Source organism: Corticium candelabrum, chromosome 18 (genome assembly GCF_963422355.1).
Source record: "Corticium candelabrum chromosome 18, ooCorCand1.1, whole genome shotgun sequence".
NCBI classification, from domain to species: Eukaryota; Metazoa; Porifera; class Homoscleromorpha; order Homosclerophorida; family Plakinidae; genus Corticium; species Corticium candelabrum.
In genome coordinates this window covers 5,778,420-5,800,651 of record NC_085102.1, presented here as the reverse complement: position 1 = coordinate 5,800,651, position 22,232 = coordinate 5,778,420, and the positions used below count along the sequence as shown (strand labels likewise).

The 22,232-nt window shown below is 42.7% G+C and overlaps 7 protein-coding genes across 7 annotated transcripts in view; 5 read left to right on the top strand and 2 right to left on the bottom strand.

The window, feature by feature from the left end:
• Positions 1-1,021: 1,021 nt before the first annotated feature.
• LOC134193765 (arrestin domain-containing protein 3-like) lies at positions 1,022-1,855 on the top strand (the record flags this gene model as incomplete). Its single annotated transcript, XM_062662600.1, has 1 exon — positions 1,022-1,855. A coding segment is annotated over exon 1 (834 nt), but the record flags the coding sequence as incomplete, so codon positions are not given.
• LOC134194110 (uncharacterized) lies at positions 1,843-2,401 on the top strand. The gene has a single exon (XM_062663016.1). It carries the CDS (start codon positions 1,901-1,903, stop codon positions 2,231-2,233), a length of 333 nt encoding a protein of 110 aa, XP_062519000.1. The 5' UTR covers positions 1,843-1,900; the 3' UTR covers positions 2,234-2,401.
• Positions 2,402-6,603: 4,202 nt separating this feature from the next.
• Positions 6,604-8,242, top strand: LOC134193764 (arrestin domain-containing protein 2-like). The gene is made up of 2 exons (XM_062662599.1): positions 6,604-7,758; positions 8,018-8,242. Exons 1-2 carry the CDS (start codon positions 6,604-6,606, stop codon positions 8,084-8,086), a joined length of 1,224 nt encoding a protein of 407 aa, XP_062518583.1. The 3' UTR covers positions 8,087-8,242.
• Positions 8,243-10,099: 1,857 nt separating this feature from the next.
• On the top strand, positions 10,100-11,616 carry LOC134193763 (arrestin domain-containing protein 3-like). Its single transcript, XM_062662598.1, has one exon. The coding sequence runs from the start codon at positions 10,100-10,102 to the stop codon at positions 11,318-11,320; it is 1,221 nt and encodes a 406-aa protein (XP_062518582.1). The 3' UTR covers positions 11,321-11,616.
• A 2,097-nt stretch (positions 11,617-13,713) lies between these two features.
• LOC134194364 (uncharacterized) lies at positions 13,714-14,668 on the top strand. The gene is made up of 3 exons (XM_062663291.1): positions 13,714-13,818; positions 13,984-14,459; positions 14,536-14,668. The coding sequence occupies exons 1-3, from the start codon at positions 13,722-13,724 to the stop codon at positions 14,602-14,604; spliced, it is 642 nt and encodes a 213-aa protein (XP_062519275.1). The 5' UTR covers positions 13,714-13,721; the 3' UTR covers positions 14,605-14,668.
• Positions 14,669-15,661: 993 nt separating this feature from the next.
• On the bottom strand, positions 15,662-17,370 carry LOC134193762 (uncharacterized). The gene is made up of 7 exons (XM_062662596.1): positions 17,222-17,370; positions 17,080-17,146; positions 16,250-16,343; positions 16,123-16,180; positions 15,963-16,057; positions 15,812-15,890; positions 15,662-15,733 (listed from the first exon to the last, which is right to left on the bottom strand). The coding sequence occupies exons 1-7, from the start codon at positions 17,312-17,314 to the stop codon at positions 15,662-15,664; spliced, it is 558 nt and encodes a 185-aa protein (XP_062518580.1). The 5' UTR covers positions 17,315-17,370.
• Positions 17,371-18,278: 908 nt separating this feature from the next.
• LOC134193761 (pre-mRNA-splicing factor CWC22 homolog) overlaps positions 18,279-22,232 on the bottom strand; it is a 21,342-nt gene continuing 17,388 nt past the window's right edge. The window contains exons 28-38 of the mRNA XM_062662595.1: positions 22,178-22,232; positions 22,030-22,117; positions 20,926-20,986; positions 20,764-20,841; positions 20,653-20,712; positions 19,875-20,014; positions 19,599-19,679; positions 19,443-19,544; positions 19,252-19,388; positions 18,907-18,949; positions 18,279-18,845 (exon numbers count right to left, since the gene is read on the bottom strand). The exon at positions 22,178-22,232 is cut by the window's right edge and continues 14 nt beyond it. Of these exons, the coding sequence (XP_062518579.1) occupies positions 18,530-18,845; positions 18,907-18,949; positions 19,252-19,388; positions 19,443-19,544; positions 19,599-19,679; positions 19,875-20,014; positions 20,653-20,712; positions 20,764-20,841; positions 20,926-20,986; positions 22,030-22,117; positions 22,178-22,232 (1,161 nt within the window). The 3' untranslated portion in view covers positions 18,279-18,529. The remainder of the gene's footprint in view (positions 18,846-18,906; positions 18,950-19,251; positions 19,389-19,442; positions 19,545-19,598; positions 19,680-19,874; positions 20,015-20,652; positions 20,713-20,763; positions 20,842-20,925; positions 20,987-22,029; positions 22,118-22,177) is intronic.

Sequence of the window (22,232 nt, the reverse complement as noted above, 5' to 3'; positions counted from 1 at the left end):
ATCTCGGTATCGTTAGAAACCGCTAGGTCTGGCATTTCTGTTTATCACATTATCTAAGCCTTTCCTACAAACGAAACGGAAGGATAGAACTTGTGCATATCAAACACAAACGGGTGGAGCAATGGCTATTATCCAATTATCTTGTAAGACCAACGGATCAGCAACTGGAACCATTTAAGATAATTGGTATAACATGGTCCAACTGGAGCAGCTCTTAGTGCTCTAATGAGCACACCTGGTGTGACCTCTACTTCATTACTCACTTCCGAGTTCACGCTTATGGGGAACAGACAGTAGGGCACGCGTTCCACCAGACTCCCTGCTGCGTAATTCGCACAAGGCCGTTTCATTTTTCGTTCTTGCTGCGTTCAATTTTCATTCTTGCTGCGTTCAATTCTTGTGACATTCAACTCAACCAAATATAATCAAAGATAGAAACTTGAAAATAGAACAACAAAAATAAAAAATAAAAAATGAAAATCAAAAATGAAAAGTAAAAATTTGCTTGCCGAGTTAGATTTTTTCAGCAAAATAATTAAAAACCTTTGACAAAAAATTAAAAATTGAAAAATCCAAAATGAAAATTGAAATTTAAAAATTGCAAATTGAAATTTGAAAATTGAAAATTGAAATGGCCGGAAGGATCACGGACCAATAATGTGTGGTACTCACTAACTGTAGAAGAAAAACAGCGAGTCAAGGAGTTCTTTACATATTTCCTTGGTAACACGTTTGTGACGACCCGTCCTAAACATAATAACGCGCCAAAGCAGTCAATCTCATGCAAATAATTTGAGATCTCGTGCGATCTCGCGTGAGCGTGACGCCCTTCTTGAAACTGACGACATCGCAAGGTACTCAAACGTGATGCAAAAGAACAACAAGACATACAAACACCTACATCAATAGCCTTACTATACAAACTTAAGTTTTATAGAAAAACTCGAAGCGCCAGGGGATTGTGAAAAAACGACTAGATAAGCACATGTAACCTTTATCCGGGACATTTGCATTCTGCAAAATGGTTCGCGCGTCTGTGCAGTTCGCTAACAGTCAGAGAGTCTACTATCCAGGCCAGAAGATGGATGGAAAAGTTATTCTGGAACTGGATGAATCAATTCGGTCGAGGAAGGTTTCCTTGACATTCGTGGGATTTGCCTTTGCAGCGGTAGTAGAACAAAAAATTACGAGGTGGGAAAAAGGATACTATCTCAACCACAATATGACATTGTGGAGTGCTCCACCAGGTCAAGACACTCTACCATCCGGTACCCATCAGTATCCTTTCTCGTTCCAGTTGCCCGAACATCTGCCAGCATCGTTCGAGTTTGGCAGTCAGACACGTAGTTTCATTCGCTATTGGTTAGCTGTGAGAGTGGACCGGCCGATGCGTTTCGATTTTAAGGGTCAAGTGCCGTTTGTTATCTTGGAATGCATTAACATTAACCATCCCTCTCTCCTCCGCTCGATGAGAAGCGAGAATGACAAGGAGTTGTGCTGCTGTTGCTGCGCGTCCGACCCCATAACTCTAGCGGGTAGTGTTGATCGGATGGGTTACTGCTCTGGTGAGACGATCAAGATATCAGCAGTAGTGGACAATCACAGTGATTCACAGCTAAACGGCCTGAGAGTCCGACTCATGTGCGTTATTTCTCTTTTTCCAAACACCAGAAAAGTTAGACGCAATCTATTCATATACAGAGAGACAAAAACAGAGAGAGTTATTCCACCAGGAAAACGCGAGGAGTGGAGCAATACAACAATCAAGATTCCTCGTCTGCCTGCTACTCTAAACACTTGCAGAGTGTTGGCTCGTGATTACTACGTGGAAGTAGCAGTCATCATTCCCGGAGGACGTAACCTGCGTACATATTTTCCAATAATTATTGGTTCTGTTCCGATGCTCCCATCATCCCAAATCAGCGGTTATCTTGCCATCGATAGCCATGGCAGCAACCCACCTCTACTGGCTGTTCCTCGATCTGCGTATGTCACTCCAGACACGTCACCACCACAGTCTACTACCGCTTCTGATCAAGGCACAAATTATGGTTCCATCACGTCGGATGCTCCTCCTACTGATCAAGTCACAAATGATGATCTCATCACGTCAAGTTGTCCTGCTATCAACTCGTGCAGCGAAGGTCAAGAAAGAGTCGTTTCTGTTTCTTCAGATCGGCCACCCTATGACAACGCAAGAGAAGACCAACCTCTACTGACTACAAGAGTGTGACTCACTAATATGCAGACTGCATTATAGTTGACTTAGCTTCTTTTGACGCTCTTATTTTGAGAGCGTGTTTGCAATATCTGCTGTATTTTCTATGCGCTACAGACGCTCGGCAATTAATGGCAAATCCGATCTACACCATCGACTGGTTATAGTAGCCCATTTAGCAGACGATCGAATTTGCAGTGTCATCTCTTGAACAGTTTTCAAGATGCGCAGTAACGCAAATTGCGATTATCTGCTGAACAGGGTAGTCCCCTAAACATTCCCTTATCCGGGACGTTTGCTGTTTTGGCTTAATTTTCTGAAACTGCTCGTGTAGCGTTGCATTTTCATCTCTACTAAAATGATTTGTGTCATTGTATGCTTCGCTAACAATCGGCGACTCTACTATCCAGGCCAGACGATGGCTGGACGAGTTCATTTAGAACTTGGAAGATCAATTCGGGCACGTAGCGTCTCCTTGACATTCAGCGGATCGGCGCTTGCAGCAAATGGCATAACACACAGCAAAGAAGTCTGTCTCGACCACAATATAAGGCTGTGGACTGCTCCAACAGGTCAAGTCACTCTGCCAGTAGGAACCTATCACTACAACTTTTCGTTCCAGTTGCCTGACCGTTTGCCAGCATCGTTCGTGTTTGGCACTCAACAACAAGTTTCTGTGACAACTCAATAATCTTGTTAACTCAAAAAATTCAGTCAATCAACTACCGGCAAAACCACATGTCCCGTATAATACCCAACTCCACAACGTCCCCTCACAAACAAATTAGACTACTCAAACAGTCTTATTTGTAAAGCTCTATACCCACTCTCCTAAACGTTCGGGTGGCTATCCTTTAGTTCTTCTCTGGCTACGTCTAGGTAACTTCTCTGTCTCCAGGCGCGGATCCAGGATTTTTTAAAAGAGGGGGTTGCAAATTTCGACAGACCACGCCTACTTCAGTCAACGCATTTGTATTGTTAGAGGTGCAAATGGCTAGCCTTCTTACAGCTTAGCTAAAGTAAATGACAACAGCTATGGCAACATATCTCTAGCAATGCGTCATGCTAAATACTCCCTAAATCATCAAAACTGTTTAGCAGAATCTAACTGCATCATGCCTATACTACTGCACTTAAATGTTAAGGAAACTACGGTGCAGTTGTCTTTAAAACAAAGACTGTACGAAAAATCTCCGTGGATGATTTTGTACAAACTTCGTCTGCTGGTACCCGGTCTTTGTAATGCATGGCAATAACTGATAGGTGTGCAAGACGCTCCTCTGCCATGGTAGACCTTGTATAAGTCTTCAGTCTCCTCGGTAGAAAAAATGACCATTCTGCTTCGGCACTTGTGATAGGCAGTCTACATGCTATCAATAGCAGACGATGAACATTCGGATACGACCGAGAGTCACAGGCTCCCAAGGCCAGGAGAAGATTAATTGTTGGGTATGGCCTTCTTGCACTCTTGCTCTCTTTCCTTGTTTCTTGAATTCCTGGTATTTGCTTTGCCATACCGACTGCCACCTTCCTACTTCACCTCGTAGAGACTTCGGGAATGGAAGATCGGCTTGCCAGTGCAACGTTCCATCTACGCTTTCCATTGGGTCGACGTCAGAACGAACCAGAAGGGTAAGCAATAGACACAACAATGCTCGGACATTATCTTTCTCACCATTAGATCGTTCGCGCATCTAAAGAAGCAGGGAGTCTGGGAGGGGTATCGCAACGGATCGTTGTAGTGCTCGGTCGGACTCCGACTACTACTAGTAGGTGCATTGCTCCGGTTTCGCTGTAAGTTCGCTTTTCTTGGAAATGATTCAACGGATCCAATCCTGTCTGCGAGTCGCAGAATATCTTGATACCAAAAGTCAAAGAGGTTGTCTAGATCCTGCCTTGTTGCCTCAATTCTTTCAGTTACGTACTGAGTGAACCATTCCATACGCAACAAAGATATCCTGGTCACGAGTCTGGAGTTTCGCTGCCAGATGTCTCAAGAATCTGCTTAGATATTTTAAATTAAATACTGGAAATGAGCACAATGCGGCTTCGAGACCTTGTGCTTTAACTCCGAGGCTAACAAAGGGGGGGCTTGCAACCCCCACAACCCCTACCCTAAATCCGCCACTGGTCTCGATGGAATCACCATCCGAATCAGAATGGGTCGCAATCGCGTTATCAGCTGGCGAGGAATGACATGTTTCCGGAGACAATATTCTGCTCGACAAATGGTTCATGTGCTTTTCTAGTAATGATTGTGAGAAACCTGACCATGTAGTATCTTTGTCGTAGAACTTTGAGAATTGTTGCTGGTTTCCCAAAACCTTTTCCTTTACTTTCTGGCTGTCTAACAAAAACAGCTTCTCCTAATTGAAAGGGTTTCCTTTCATGAGACGTACGATCATGTCTTTTCTTTTGTCTCTCTTGACACTCTTGAACTTTGCGTGTCAGTAACTGCTTAATCTGATCTCGATGGGCAGGTAATTCTGGCACTAGCATATCGAGAGAACATCGAAGTTCCCTACTCAATAAAGGTTTGGATGGAGACTTCCCAGTAGTGTCATGTTCTGTACTCCTGTCTACCTTGAAGAAGTCAGTAACAACGTCTTGCAGATTCGCTCCTGGTGTTTCTAATTCTCTTCGGACTGCTCTCTTAAACGACTCGATGAATCTTTCTGCTTGTCCATTACTTTTAGGGTGGTAAGGAGGTGTTAAACTGTGAAAGATTCCTTGCTGATTACAGAAATCTTTAAACTCTTTCGCCACAAACTGAGGGCCATTGTCGGTGACGATTTGCTTTAGAATTCCAAAACTCGCAATTAGCTGTTTTAATGACGATATCGCTTGCTTTGTTCCGCTTGATCCAACTTGAAATTTAAAAACCTTTGCCTATTTTGAATGGGCATCAGCGTTTCCATGACTGGATGAACTTCGATATTCGATATCGTACTTGTTCTGCGATAGCTGGAGAGCCCACCTAGTCAAAACGACTGCCGATTCTAAGTAGAAACCGATATCCTAGTAGCGTAAAAATTGTGACCAGTGGTCTATGATCTGTTCTTATGGTAAAATGACGTCCCAGAAGATAATGTCGAAATTTTTCAATTCCATAAACAATTGACAAAGCTTCCTTCTCTATCTGAGAATAGTTTACTTCAGCTTTCGTTAAAGACTTTGAAAGCATACTCGATTACTTGCTCTCGTCCCTCGGCGTTATGCTGAGATATACAAGCTCCTAGTCCTTTTTCACTAGCATCTCATGCTAGGAACAACGGTTAATCCTGATTGTACATTGCTAGAACTGGTAGTGAGGTAAGCTTCTCCCGAATTGTGTTAAAAGAGCCTGCAACGTAACTGGACCAAACCCAAGGCACATCTTTTCTCCACAGATAATTATAACAGATGATATAAAAGCCTAGGAAAAAATTGAGAAAAATAGGTAACCATTCCTAGAAATGAACGTAATTCAGCTTGATTTGTAGGAATCGGCATGTCTTGAATGGCTTTTATCTTCTCTTCCGAAGGCCGAATACCATCCTTGTCGATAACATGACCAAGATATCGTACCGATGATTGAAAGAATAAACATTTATCTTCCTTCAAACGAAGGCCATGATCCCTGATACGCTTCAACACTTCAGACAAGTTTTTTAAATGTTCTTCGTCATCAGACCCTGTCACCAAAATGTCATCAAAGAAATTAGTGGTTTTCTTGAGATTCTTTAACACCTTATTCATTTCTCTTTGAAGTATAGCAGGTGCAGAGCTCACTCCAAATGCTAATCGACGAAATTTGAACAAGCCTTTGTGCGTATTTATCACCAAATATTTCCGACTTTCCGAATCCAGTTCCAATTGATTATACGCATCTGACAAATCTAACTTAGAGAATTTTTGCCCTCCCACGAGAACAGTGAAAAGATTAGACAGATGTGGAATCGGGTGCTGGTCTTACTTGTACAAAAGCAAGTAGACGACTTGATAGCCAAGTTGGCAATAATGTGTGGTGCAAGAAAGATAGTGAGTAAAATAGCTCTGTATTTCGTTGTACAACATAAAACGAAACAGATACATTAATTAATGGAAATATCCGACATACTATACTATCTGGTTGTGCAGTATCTCTTGAACAGTTTTCAAGAGAGTAGTAGCTAACGCAAATTGTGACGGTTTGATCTGGGTATTCCCCTTGTGTATTCCCTTTATGTATTTCCTTGGGTATTTCTCTAGCTAGGGTATGTCCCTAGCTAGGGTATGTCCTTAGGTAGGGTATGTCCCTAGCTAGGGTATTCCTCTTCAGAATTTCCTATTATCCGGGACATTTGCTATTTGGACCTAATTTTCTGAAGCTGCTTGTATAGCGTTACGTTTTCATCTCTACTACAATGATTCGTGTCTTTGTACGCTTTGCTAACAATCAGCGAATCTACTATCCAGGCCAGACGATGGCTGGACAAGTTAGTCTAGTACTGGCCAGATCAATTCGGGCACGTAGCGTCTCCTTGACATTCAGCGGATTGGCGTTTGCAATGGTCGATTTCAACAGCAAGAAAGAATTCTGTCTCAACCACAATACGACGCTGTGGACTGCTCCACCAGGTCAAGTCACTCTGCCAGTCGGTAGCCATCACTACAACTTCTCGTTCCAGTTGCCTGACCGTTTGCCAGCATCGTTCGAGTTTGGCAGTCCATCTCGTTCTTTCATCCGCTACTGCTTGGTTGTCACAGTGCATCGACCGAGGCGTTTCGCTTTCAAGCATCAAGCAGCGTTCGTCATCTTGGAACGCATTAATATTAATGATGCTGCTCTCCTCCGCTTCATGAGAAGCGAGAATGAAAAACAGCGAGGCTGCTATTGCTGCACGTCTGGCCCACTCGCTCTCTCTGCTACTGTTGATCGGATCGGTTACTGTTCTGGTGAGACGATCATTGTGTCTGCAGTAGCTGAGAATCACAGTGATAGACAGTTGAGTGGTATGCGAATTCGTCTTATCTGCCTTATTTCTCTTCTTCCGAATAGCAGATGCGTTAAACGGTATGAGATCACATTGAGGCAAATAATAACAGGAAGAGTTATTCCTCCAGGAGAACGACATCCGTGGCCCAATGTAACAATGGATGTGCCTCCTTTACCCGAGACTGTGAACACTTGCAGCGTGTTGGCTCGTGATTACTATGTGGAAGTAGCAATTCTCGTTCCTAAAGGACGTAACCTCCGTACATATTTTCCAATAATTATTGGTTCTGTGCCATTGCACCCTTCATCACGAATCACTGGATATGTTGCCATCGATAGCCGAGGTGGCCAACGACCTCGACAGCCTGTTCCTGAGTCTGCATATATGTCAACATCACCAGTCACAGTTCCCAGACAGATCACGCCCCCGATTCATCCTACTCCTCAAGTCAGACTTATTGAGCCCACCACACGAAGACATCCTTCTCCTCCTCTACCCAGACCCTATATTCCTCCTTCTAGTGACCCGCCACGTGATGACGACGACAGAGAGAATGTACCTCTTCTGACTCTAACTACGGAGGTGTGATTTACTTAAAATATAATAATAATATAATAATATATTAACAATATAATAATATAATAATAATATAATAATATATTAATAATATGAAGCAGGGTTTGCTTCCGGTACTTGTAATAGACTTTACAAACCAGACTGATCTGGTTGAGCACGACATATAATAAATGATTTTAACACTAATAAGTTAAACAACACAAGAAAATAAATAATACCAATAATAACAATAGCAATAATAATATTTTAATCTTGCCTATTACAGGTATACGGCTCCTCCAGTACCATGATGAGAGATATAGTACAGAAAGAGAGAAACACGAAACACGTGTAAGACAATTACACACACACCATAGTGGACTGCTAGTTGACTTAGCATTTGGCGCTGTTATCTATAGATTTGAAAGCTTACAAGTGACTGTGTTTGCAATGGTTGCTGCTTCTTCTATATTAATAATGTGTATGTTTCTTGACAGTGTCTGCTCGACTAGACGCGCACGCTACCTTCTGCTTGTTTATTGTGCATGTGAAGGTAGTTTTACAAATAGCAAAAACAATTTGATATTGAAACAGAGTTGCACTAGTGTGTGGTACTCACTAACTGTAGAAGAAAAACAGCGAGTCAAGGAGTTCTTTACATATTTCCTTGGTAACACGTTTGTGACGTCCCGTAACCTGAACATAATAATGCGCCAAAGCGGTCAATCTCATGCAAATAATTTGAGATCTCGTGCGATCTCGTGTGAGCGCGACGCGTTTCTTGGAACTGACGACATCGTAAGGTGTACCCTCCCATAATCACGTGTCCCGTATGTGGCGTGACCTCCGTCACCGGACTTTCGTTTTCTCGTTACACGCGCAAGTTTTGGTAACGGCTAAAGGAGAACCGTTAGAGTATACGCTAGCGATGCATTATGCCAACTTTCGTCTTTCGAACGTCTAGTGCAGCATGTTAGGAGCAAAATCAAAGTGCGCTACGGGTGACGTCACTTGGAGAGTATACTCGTCAAACCTAAAAATAGATTTAACACTAGAAGAAGCCCTTATACGGGCTTCTAACTTGGCAATTACATTCCACCAATCATAGAGGAGAACGTCATGATTTAGTTGCAATTTTTGGTTGCAACGTGTTCGCCATGGCGTCCCCGACGTCACGGCTTTGTCGACCTTCGAAATCTCCATGTCGTTCCTCTTTGTCGATCCCAATGATATTCTCTATCGGAGAAAGATGAAGAAGAAGGCGTAGAGAGTCTGATCGTGCTTGATTGGCGAGTTTCCGACCCGTAGTTTGACATTTTCACTACGGCCGAAATCGGCCGTCCAGCAGTCCGAGAGGAGGATTGGGAGGAAGTTATCGAAGCTTCGGAAGAGAAGAGGTATTGTTTCGTAATCCCTAGGTTCGTCTAAACGTGGTTGGGAGTGCTGTTTCGTTATTCAACGGATTTTTTCTCTTTCAAGCGTCGTCATACTTCCGGTTGCTTTGTTGTTGGCAACGGAACCGGATGTCTGCAAGAATGCACCATCACGCTAGTTAGTAGAACGGCGTAGGTGAATACAAGATGTCTCTACGTACAGAAAGTTTGCTGTTGAACACTTTTTGCGGCATTCGGGGGTCATTTCAGGTCATTTCAGGTCATTTCAGGTCATTGCGCACGGTCTAGTCAGAGAAGTGGTCAGGGCGTCGTCGCTGTCGAACAGGAGCTCGAAGCTGTGCGCCATACAAGCAGAGGACGTGCTTTGTTGAGAGTAATAGTTTGTAGATAGTGTAGATAGATGTGTACAGTTGGTTATTTCTACTTTGTAAGTAGTTTTACAATAGTTTGTGTAGCTTACTACTGTTTCTTCCATAGCCTGATTTTGCACTGTCCCGAGGTAAGCCGGGATAAGCAATGTTTATAGCCGTGTAGAGTTGAGTCTGTTGCATCTCCGAATTCGTTTTTGTGCGTGTATGGCTTCATTCTAGGTTCTGCGCTAGACCCACAATGTTGAAGGGGCGTTTCCTAGTGGATACCGCAGTAGGCATCAAACTTTTTGTGCTGGCCGACGGTCAGGTGACGTCGACGACAACCATCGTACGAAGTGGCAGGTCTGTAGCTGTCGAGGTAGATTTATAGTGATTTTTAGAAGATCAACATACGGGAGAACTGCGCCATTGCCAAAATACCTGCTCAAACGGGGTAATTACTCGAACGTGATGCAAAAGAACAACAAACATACAAACACCTATATCAATAGCCTTACTGTACAAACTTAAGTTTTAGAGAGAAACTCGAAGCGCCCGGGGGTTGTGGGAAAAGCGACTAGTACGCACATGTAACATTTATCCGGGACATTTGCATTCTGCAAAATGGTTCGCGCGTCTGTGCAGTTCGCCAACAGTCAGGGAGTCTACTATCCAGGCCAGGCGATGGTTGGAAATGTTATTCTGCAACTGGATAAATCAATTCGGTCGAGGAAGGTTTCCTTGACATTCGTGGGAGTTGCCTGTGCAGCGGTAGCAGAAGCAAGCGTTACGAGGCGGGGAGAAGAATACTATTTCAACCACAATATGACATTGTGGAGTGCTCCACCAGGTCAGGACACTCTACCATCCGGTACCCATCAGTATCCTTTCTCGGTCCAGTTGCCCAAACGTCTGCCAGCATCGTTCGAGTTTGGCAGACGGACAGGTTGTTTCATTCGCTATTGGTTAGCTGTGAGAGTGGATCGGCCGATGCGTTTCGATTTCAAGTACAAAGCTCCTTTCACTATCGTGGAATACATTGACATTAACCATCCCTCTCTCCTCCGCTCGATGAGAAGCGAGAATGACAAGGAGTTGTGCTGCTGTTGCTGCGCGTCTGACCCCATAACTCTAGCGGGTAGTGTTGATCGGATGGGTTACTGCTCTGGTGAGACGATCAAGATATCAGCAGTAGTGGACAATCACAGTGATTCACAGCTAAATGGCCTGAGAGTCCGGCTCATGTGCGTTATTTCTCTTTTTCCAAACACCAGAAACGTTATGCGCAAACTATTCATATCCGGAGAGACAAAAGCAGAGAGAGTTATTCCACCAGGAAATCGCGAGGAGTGGTGCAATACAACGATTAAGATTCCTGATCTGCCTGCTACTATAAACACTTGCAGAGCATTGGCTCGTGATTACTATGTGGAAGTAGCAGTCATCATTCCTGGAAGAAGAAACCTGCGTACATATTTTCCAATAATTATTGGTTCTGTTCCGATGCTCCCATCATCCCAAATCAGCGGTTATCTTGCCATCGATAGCCATGGCAGCAACCCACCTCTACTGGCTGTTCCTCGATCTGCGTATGTCACTCCAGTCACGTCACCACCACAGTCTACTACCGCTTCTGATCAAGGCACAAATTATGGTTCCATCACATCGGATGCTCCTCCTGCTGATCAAGTCACAACTCCTGCTGATCAAGTCACAAATGATGATCTCATCACGTCAAGTTGTCCTGCTATCAACTCGAACGAAGGTCAAGAAAGAGTCGTTTCTGATTTTTCAGATCGGCCACCCTATGATGACGTAAGAGAAGACCAACCTCTACTGACGTAGAGAAGACCAACCTCTACTGACTACAAGAGTGTGACTCACTATTATGTAGACTGCATTATAGTTGACTTAGCTTTTTTGACGCTGTTATTGTGAGAGCGGGTTTGCAATATCTGCTGTAGTTTCTATGCTGCTGATGTGTTTGTTTCTCGACAATGTCAGCTTGACTAGCGTTATGCATGCTGACTAGACGGGTATACCATGTGAGCATGTGCGCGAGCACGTGTGCATGATGTTATTACGTCCAATAACGGCTTGATAATTAAGCAGACAGTGGGGCAAGAAAGATATCTAGTGAGTAAAATGGCTCTCCGTGTATTTCGTTGTACAGCACAAAACGTATGTTAATTAATTAAGTAGTAATTAATGGCAAATCCGATTTACACCATCAACTGGTTATGGTAGCCCATTTAGCAGACGATAGAATTTGCAGTGTCATCTCTTGAACAGTTTTCAAGATGCGCAGTAACGCAAATTGCGATTATCTGCTGAACAGGGTATTCCCCTAAAAGTACCCTTATCCGGGACGTTTGCTGTTTTGGCTTATTAATTTTCTGAAACTGCTCGTCTAGCGTTGCATTTTCATCTCTGCTACAATGATTCGTGTCATTGTATGCAATCAGCGACACTACTATCTAGGCCAGACGATGGCTGGACGAGTTAGTCTAGAACTGGGAAGATCAATTCGGGCACGTAGCGTCTCCTTGACATTCAGCGGATCGGCGCTTGCATTCAATGGCATAGCACACAGCAAAGATGTCTGTCTCAACCACAATATGAGGCTGTGGACTGCTCCACAAGGTACAGTCACAACTCTGCCAGTCGGTACCCATCAGTAGACTCGTACCCAGTCCTCCTCCGCGCTAGGTTGCTTACACCACGTGCGCTAGCTGTCACGTGTGTATAGGTTCATGTGGTTTCACACGTGTGGTTGGCCTCATGCTTCGTCACGTGACAAACATGTTTGTAACGTGACCGAAATGGCGTGACATGATTGGTAGATACTACTTCTATTTAGCATGATGGTTTCCGTAGGAGGGCTTTTGTAATGCATGATTACACAATTAGAAAGACTAAGTACACAACAATTATAGAGCCACTAAGCCATTACGTGCCGATAACTTGTTGATGGCGTCCTCGTCCGTGAGAGTGCGACCAGAGAAGGACTTTCGAGAAGAGCGGTCTCAATGGTAAGTGCAAGTGCATTCGCGCGCGCCTAGACCTTCTAGATACCTGTCGAGCCACACGAGTACGTGAAGGTAAAGCCTCTCTTTTTCAAAAGGCTGCGACGGGTCCTGATCCCTGTATCTGCCAGAGCACCGCGTTCAGGCGCGTCCCTGTTAGTTACGTCTAGCAGATTTTGTTGGACCAATTTTAAGCTAATATCAGTCACGTCGAGGTGGCTCGTATTGTGAGACAAGCTTTCCCGGAAGCTCGCCACAGGATGGACCATGCCACCAGAACATACGTCTACGTTGGTATTGCCTTCGCACCGGTCTCTGTTGGAGTTATAGCACATTCTACTGACGTTTCAGACTTGCGGAATCACCCCTCGCCTTATGCAAGTAAGATACGCACTGCGTACAAGAGGTGTGCACGTGCAGAGTGCCTGTTTGACCTGTAGATGTCACAAGGAGAAATCGACAAGATTCGAATCAAGCAAGTGGGACTTGTCCAACTCCAGCGAAGCAACATGTCTCAAGAGATTATGCGGAGACGCCAATCAATTGGCAATTAGTAGATACGACTCTGTCGTCCGAGATAGATCGAACGTTTACGGGAGTCCGACTGCCGCTCTCTTGGTCGAGGGCCTGTTTCGTGGTAAGATTTACGCCGTTTCTCCGTGAAAGACATCGAAGACACGATGCGTCGTCAAAGCCCTCATTTGTTTGGCATCTTGCAAGCGCTGGTCAAAGGGAAAGCCAACGAGGATGCCGACAGCACACGTCTACAGGCTCTCATCACCGGCACTGTGGCACTGAAGTTCTGAGATCGCCAAAGCAGTGGGATTGCACTCCTAACAGCCTACATGCTTGTTTGCTCGCGGTACAGGAAAACAAGCAATTACAGACCTCAACCATCTTGGTGTCTCACAATCATATCAACAGGTTTAGCGACGTCTAACTAAAGAACTTGGCGAATGATTACCAGGATGTACGGCAGCTCACGAAAGAGACACACATCTGGGTGTATGACAATCTGAATTTGTATTTAGATTTAGATCTGCTTTAGATTTGTGAAGTTTGCTCTCCTCCGCTTAGCCTCGGTATTCCAGACTGCTTTCTACACGTGATGGGAGGGGAGAGTGGGAGGAGAGCAGCATCATTAGTATCAGCACTCCTCCCACCCTTCCTCCCATCACGTGCAGAAAGCAGTCTGGAATACCGGGGCTATCCTCCGCTCGATGAGAAGAGAGAATGAAAAACAGCGAGGCTGCTGTTGCTGCTCGTCTGGCCCACTCGCTCTCTCTGCTAGTGTTGATCGGATCGGTTACTGTTCTGGTGAGACGATCATTGTGTCTGCAGTAGCTGAGAATCACAGTGGTAGACAGTTGAGTGGTATGCGAGTTCGTCTTATCTGCCTTATTTCTCTTCTTCCGAATAGCAGATGCGTTAGACGGTATGCGAAAACACTCGAGCAAATAGTAACAGAAGTTATTCTTCCAGGAGAACGACAGGAGTGCCCCAATACAACCATTGACGTGCCTCCTCTACCTGAGACTCTAGACACTTGCAGCGTGTTGGCTCGTGATTACTATGTGGAAGTAGCAATTCTCGTTCCTAAAGGACGTATCCTCCATACATATTTTCCAATAATTATTAGTTCTGTGCCATTGCACCCTTCATCACAAATCACTGGTTATGTTGCCATCGATAGCCGAAGTGGCCGACCTCCACTGCCTGTTCCTCAGTCTGCATATGTCACCCCAGTTATGTTACCATCACAATTCACAGGTAGACAGATCTCGTGGATTCGTCCTGCTACTCCAATCAGACCTAATGAACGTGTCACGCCGAGACCTCCTGCTCGGAGACCTCCTGCTCCTCCTCCTCTACCCACACCCTATATTCCTCCTCCTCCTGACAGGCCACCTTATGACGACGACAGAGAAAATCTACCTCTTCTAAGTCTAACTACGGAGGTGTGATTTAAATAATGAATAATACCAATAATAACAAATAGCAATAATAATAATAATTTAATCTTGCCTATTACAGGTACACCACTCCTACGGTACCAGACTGAGACATATAGTACAGAAAGAGAGAAACACGAAACACGTATAAAACAATCACACTTCATACCATAACGAATATTTATGTGGACTGCTAGTTGACTTAGCTTTTGGCGCTGTTATTTTAAAATTTGAAATCTTACAAGTGGTTGTGTTTGCAATGTTTGCTGCATCTCTTATGTTGATGATGTGTATGTTTCTTGACAATGTCTGCTTAACTAGGCACGCATGCTATACTTTCTGCGTGTGCATGTGAAAGAAGTTACACCTAGCTGCTAATTACTAAGCAAAAACAACTCGATATTGAAACAGATAGCAATAACGTGTGGTACTCGGTAACTGTACAAGTCAAACAGTGTGTCAAGGAGCTCTGTACTTATCTCCTAGTTAACACGTTTCCTGACCACCCATAACACAATAACGTCTACTGCACGGGCTACTGCAACCGGCTGATGCAAGATGAAGCAAATCTGTAGCATTGTGATTACCTGTTCAAATATATAAGGATACTGTAACGCCGGGACATTTGCTGTTGATTCCTAAAATTTCGCTCTAAGTGCATTTCTGCAAAATGATTAATTGGTCTGTGCCCCTCACTAATAACAGTCGGACACTCTACTATCTACGCCAGACACTATATAGCTAGAAGAGTTATTAGACTACAGATAGATCAATCCGGGCCTGTAGCGTTTTCTTGATATTTAGAGGATTTGACGTTTGCATGCAAGAGTTACACAGAAGCGTTCTCGTTCCAGCTGCCTACTATTATAGTACTGTCCAGCGCCGGATTCAGGAATTTTTTGAAAGAGGGGGTTCACCGTTAGGGGTTACTTATAGCATTACTAATTTTCTCTTTTCTAATGAAATTATATAAAATTATTGAACCACGCCTATTTGAAAAGAGGGGTTTCAACCCCCTGAACCCCCGCTCTGGATCCGGCCCTGCTGTCTTTTTATAAAAAGTTATAAAAACAGATAATATGTATACAGAAAGTCCCAACTTCCTTCTAGGGGCTACTACAACCAGCCAATAGAGTGACGCAAATCACCTACTCAATACCGTCACCACGCATGGTACAGTACGCATAGGTGGCTACTATTGACATTAACTAAGTGAGAAAGTAAACAACAAACTGTGCATGTAGTCTCGTACACGGTGTGTCTCTGCACGTACCCGTTGACTATCAAACACAGTCACGTGCAGAGACACGCACCGTTGTGATCAAATGTAACGTTACAAAACATCCATCATGACCTACTTGTAGTCCGAAGTTCCACACGTGTACACATCCCATTCCGCCGGATATCAACTCGTCCATACGATTACTGTATGCGAAACTACAAGACAAAAGACACAAAACAATCAGTATAACAAAGAAACGTGCTCACTCGACTAAATCCCACGCAAACCACAAGACAGTGCTGGAAACTTCACACGCCGACAACTCTTCCAATCGAGTATCGAATACTCGCAAACTAAGGTCGTTACAATAGCCAACAAACATCTAGATAGAAATGTGACAAACAGATAATAGAATGTCGCCTATTGGTGATTAAAGTGTTTACATACTCTTCGCTTCAATCGTCTAACGCAGATGAGACGAGAAATGACGTAGTGAGTGGTCAGTCTATAACATATATATTCATGTAATTTTGCATTCTCGCTGTGCTGCGTCGATTGACTGTAAATGTCCAACCTGACGTATTTCACAGCCAATCCGATTTTCCATACGCCAAAATGGTTGGCGCTCGCGGTGCCATAATGTGCAACGCAAAGATCATTGTTTTGCCCTAGAAATTTTAGAACTCTACTTTGTTTAGCTAACTCGGACTCGCGGTTACCAAAACAAACAACAAAAAACAAACAAGCAAACAAACCACAAACAAAAACAAACAAAAAACAAACAAAAAACAAACAAACAAAAACAAACAACAAACAAACACAAAAACAAACAAACAACAAAAAAACAATAAAACAACAACAAACAAACAAAAAACAAACAAACAACAAACAAACAACAACAAAAAAAAACAAAAAAAACAAACAACAAACAAACAAAAACAAACAAACAAACAAACAAAAACAAACAGCAAAGAAACAACAAACAAACAAAAACAAACAACAAACAAACAACAAAAAGCAAAAAAAAAAAAGAAATAAAAAAAAAAAAAAAACAACAAACAACAAAAACCAACCAAAAACAAACAACAAACAAACAACAAACAAAAAACAAACAACAAACAAACAAACAAACTATAAACAAACAATAAACAAACAAAAAACAAACAAAAAACAAACAAACAAAAACAAACAAAAAACAAACAAACAAAAACAAACAAAAAACAAACAAACAACAAAAAACAAAAAACAACAACAAACAAACAAAAACAGACAGCAAACAAACAGACAAACAAACAAACAAACAGAGAAAATGTGAACAAACCACACGCGGACAGGCAAACTAAAGAACAGACACTCCCAACGTACACACGCCCACGCACTCACGTGCACCTCCCTACAACGCACCTTTAGTAAGCGACGAAGAGAAAGCGAGTGAGCGTATTGCATGTTGAATTCTCAGTTTGTGCTGAACCTACGACATACACATCAACCGACAACCGAATTACTTTTCGACTCACAGCTAACGCACGCATCTCTAGCCACCCACCTGAATACCGTCAGTAATGGTGATCGCAGTTCGTTCATTCAATCGCAAAATATCTTCGATTTCCTTCCGCGCTGTTTTCCATTCCTGCACCATCGTTCAACACGGGCAGCGTATAGACAGATTACCGAGAAGAGTTAGCACTCGTTGCTACATCGTCACATTCCTACTAAGATTGTGACGTCATAGACACCAAATTCAGAAATCAGTAATCGACTCGCTGCTAGGCAGCCGAAACTTTAAAGTCACGTCTGTGCATTACTCTGTGCATTGTAGACATACACTCTTAGTCACCTGCATATTAATCTCTGCAACTGCGTTAGCAGCCATAGAAACCAGCGTGTTGACTTGACAACAGAAACTTAGTGAGATCTGATTGTATACACTTCAAGTCATTGCACTGTCTTCAACTGTGACAAAATAGGTTATCATGCAACCAGTGCTCTTGAAAATTCTTGTTCCTTGGTCTCAGCCGCTGACTGTGCACGGCAATTGAGTCCAACAGTAAGTACAACGTAAAGCACTGATCAATCCTGCCTATGCATATCCTTCACATTGCACATTATGTGACATACGTGTACATAGCAACTAACAGTGAAAAATACTGTCGCCTGATTTATCAGTCTTGAACGTTAATAAAACGGAAAGTGACACCATAGTCTACTGATAGCAACATAAAGTTGTATAAAACACTAATAGCCAAGTCATCTAGACTCTCAGTCACCATTGAATCGCAAAAGACAAAGTCGGAAGGAAGTCTTGCTCCCTTTGCGTTCAAATTCATACTTCATGTGGGGACATATACTACAAACACATGCATGCTGTCGGTAACCTATACGCACAAGTGTCACTCAAGCTGTGATGAATTTGTATAATATATATATATATATATATATATATATATATATATATATATATATATTATATATATTATATATATATACCCTCCTCAAGTCTTAATACATAGTGGGGATTCTGGACCATCTCGACTACAACTTGTACGACTGCTAGAGTGTATACAATTAGTTTGCAAGTTGTAGTATCTTTAGTTATAGACAACAACTAAATACAACAACAAACACTGCAACTTGCAAACTAACTATGTACAGTCTAGCAGTCATGTCAACAACAACTTTGTTTGTCGAGGTGGTCGAGAACTCCCACTATATAAACTACTGACTTTGACTTAAAATGTATACATTTTGGTAAGAGACTGCAAACTTATGGTCCCATTGCCCCTTACTTGCATCTACATGTGATCACATATTGTGATTGTTCTGTAATGTGAGTATTCAAATCTAGTTATTTAATTCAATCATCTCGTCCTCTTCCGTACCGTGTGTCTCTTCTCTCTGTCCTCTCATCACTATCGCCTCTTCTTCTCTCCCGTCCTCGTTTCTCGTCTCTTCGTCGGTCGTCCCTTTCTCTCTCTCGACGATCTCTCCTTGGACTGTCTCTCTCACTTCTGTCTTTGTTGTTGCTTCTTCTTTCATCGCGTGTCCCTTCACGTCTAGCGCGGTCGTCGTCCCTTCCCCTTCTGTCATCTCTGTGGTGTTCTCTACGTCTTTCCTCTTCTCTGTCGTTTCTGGATCTTGTAGAGGCTTCAGGTCTGTGCCTTCTGCCTCGTCTACATCAATAACAGAGTGTCTATTATGTTAAAGTTTGTTTCTGCTGCTGGTAATATTTACTCTATTTGATGACGTCTTCTGTCTTCTTCTGAGCCATCTGAGTCTATAAATGACAAGAGCAACAACTAACTACAAACAATACATCAAAACACAAACATAAACTGGAGTCAGATTGATAACTGGTTCTTTAACTCCTTCAGTCAAACACTTGTTAATTATTAAGAGCACACACACACACACACGCACGCACGCACGCACGCACGCACGCACGGTTTACACAGCATACAGACACCAAACATTATAAAGCTCCAGAAGGATCAATTCAGTAAGTGTAAAATTCGTAAACCAATTTGCCTTCATATATGTCAAACAATACAGCACAATCCTCTATTCAACCAATCCAACCTGAGTCACTATCATCCGAGCTTGAAGAATCACTGCCAGATGACCCTGAACCTGAACTCGAATCTGAAGACTCCACATTTCTCTGCTGTGACATAATCATCTTCGGCGCAGACTTCAAATGCTCCCTCAACTCATCACTAAACAACCAACCAATCAAACATAAACAAACAAAAGAAATCAGAACTCCATACGTCAAACCACCCAATCCAATAGACGTAAAGAAATTGATACTAAAACGAGTATTCCTCGGATTATCACGAGGCAGCAAACCTTCAAAGTATGCACTCAGTGTCCTAAACACAGCTCATACCACTTGACATACAAACCATACACAAACAGTAACATACGGGTCTTTCAAGCGTTCGTTAAGCTTAGGGAGTCCTAAAAACTCAGCAATCTCTTGGAACAATATCTTGATGAATATGCGACTACAATAGACAAATGGTTGAGTTTTATTCAACGTTTTGCCTAACATATACAGTAACGGTGTGTGTGTGTGTGTGTGTGTGGTGTGTGTGTTTGTGTGTGTGTGTGTGTGTGTGTGTGTGTGTGTGTGTGTGTGTGTGTGTGTGTGTGTGTGTGTGTGTGTGTGTGTGTGTGTGTGTGTGTGTGTGTGTGTAAACCTGGAGGAAGTAGTTTCATCTTCGTTGAGATGAACACAGACAAGGCAAGTCCAAGGAATGGCATCTGTGTAGAAGAGATGAGCAAATAGCTTGGCAATGTTGCGGAGCTTGTTCGTCTCCAAACGATGGATAGTCTCATACTGTGACAAGAGAACCAATGTATGATACACAACAGCAAACAAGAGATAACAAAACAGTCACAACTTTGCATGTAAAATGGTACAGACAGTATGGAAAGTTGACATAGACAGAAAGAATAACAGGCAAGCAAACAAACAAGTAAAAAACAAATAAACATAGTCAACCAACCAACCAAACAAACAAACAGACAAATAGACAAACGGATAAACCAGCAACAGACGTACAAATAGACAAAGAAGTAAAGAGACAGACAGACAGACAGACAGACAGAGACAGACAGACAGACAGACAGACAGACAGACAGACAGACAGACAGACAGACAGATTTGTTTTATTGTCATCAAACGTCACTACTTACATCACTTGCTGCAGTACTAAAAGTTCTACTTTCCTACTGTTCTTCATTTTAATTAATGAATAGAACTATGAATGGCTTTGTCCATCTCTAGCTTGTCTTGTCCATCCAAACAATTCAATGAAAGCCTAGATAGCTTTCTTACAGACAGACAGACAGACAGACAGACAGACAGACAGACAGACAGAGAAATAGACAAACAAATGGACACGCAGATGGTCAATCATATTATGAACAGACAGGCCTAATGGATTAACAGAAAGCACTTTAAAGCTACAAGACCTGCTCTTGAAAACACGCAGTAAATTGCTCTTCATATGACTTGTCAATTCGACAGAATCTCTAACAAAGAAATGGTCAACCACACGTACACCTACCAGCACTCTTTCTCACCTCAGCCAACAACCCATAAAACTTGAGAAACGATCTTTCTTGACTGCAACACTCAATGATCATAAAACACACTTCACCCTACAAAATCACCAAAAATAATTTTATTGGAAATACAAGCCTTCCACGTGTACTATAGGGATACCCTCACAGCTCTACACTAACCTCCTGTCCAGGCTTTAGTTGCATCTTTACCATTTTGTGAGCACACTCTTCATAGTCAACACTAAACATGACATATACATATGTGTATTGAGAAGTGTCATCATATATAGACTACTGTGTGAGTTCAAAATATACACTATGGCTTGTCATCGTGTCATTTGGCAATCAGACACATACATGTGAGTGTCAGTCACTCAGGGTAAGTATAACATGAATATATAATAAACAATATTTAAAATAATTTTAAATTGTGTACAAACATTTGTTATACCAATTTACAAGTATGCCAATTGTCACTACACTTACAGTTTCTCTAAACATCAAGACAAGATGCACACCCAAGGTCTGTGTGTCTGTGGGTCTGTCTGTCTGTCTGTCTGTCTGTCTGTCTGTCTGTCTGTTTGTCTGTTATATATTTCCATTACAATGAAATTTCCATCAAACTCTAAAAGCAAACCTAAAGTCCACTACATAATAATTACAACACACTCGCATTGCAACGTTGCAGTTGAATTGAATTGTCTGTCTGTCTGTCTGTCTGTTTGTCAGTGTGTCTGTCTGTCTGTGTCTGTCTGTCAGTCTGTCTGTCTGTCAGTCTGTCTGTCTGTGTTCTGTGTGCCTGTCTGTCTGTCAGTGTGTGTGTGTGTGTGTGTGTGTGTGTGTGTGTGTGTGTGTGTGTGTGTGTGTGTGTGTGTGTGTGTGTGTGTGTGTGTGTGTGTGTGTGTGTGTGTGTGCTCAGTCCATCAGCAAGAACTCGGTTTCGTGAGAGTGAGTGTACGAACTGAACAACCAGGCTTTCACTGAAATCTCTTCGTGCAAAACTTCTCTACATAATGAATGTGTGTGTGTGTGTGTGTGTGTGTGTGTGTGTGTGTGTGTGTGTGTGTGTGTGTGTGTGTGTGTGTGTGTGTGTGTGTGTGTGTGTGTGTGCATCAGTCAGTCTGTTGGTCGGTCGGTCGATCAGTCTGTCTGTCAGTCTGTCTGGCTTGTGTTTCTGTGTGCTTGTCTGTCTATCAGTGTGTGTGTGTGTGTGTGTGTGCACGCGCGCACGTCTGCCTGTCTGTCTGTCTGTCTGTCTATTTACATTTACTCCATTCAACTCACCTTGACATGATTGTCAGGTACACAGTCCTTCTCAAACCCATAATGTTTGTCTGTGTTGCATCAGTAATTTCAGTTGTTTGTTCTTCGTCTAGAATCATCAAACACATATATAGACAAACAGTCAGTATCACTAATATCAACAGCTTACCATCATCATCTTCCTCTTCACTTTCTTCACCACTGCCTGACTCATCTGATGCTCC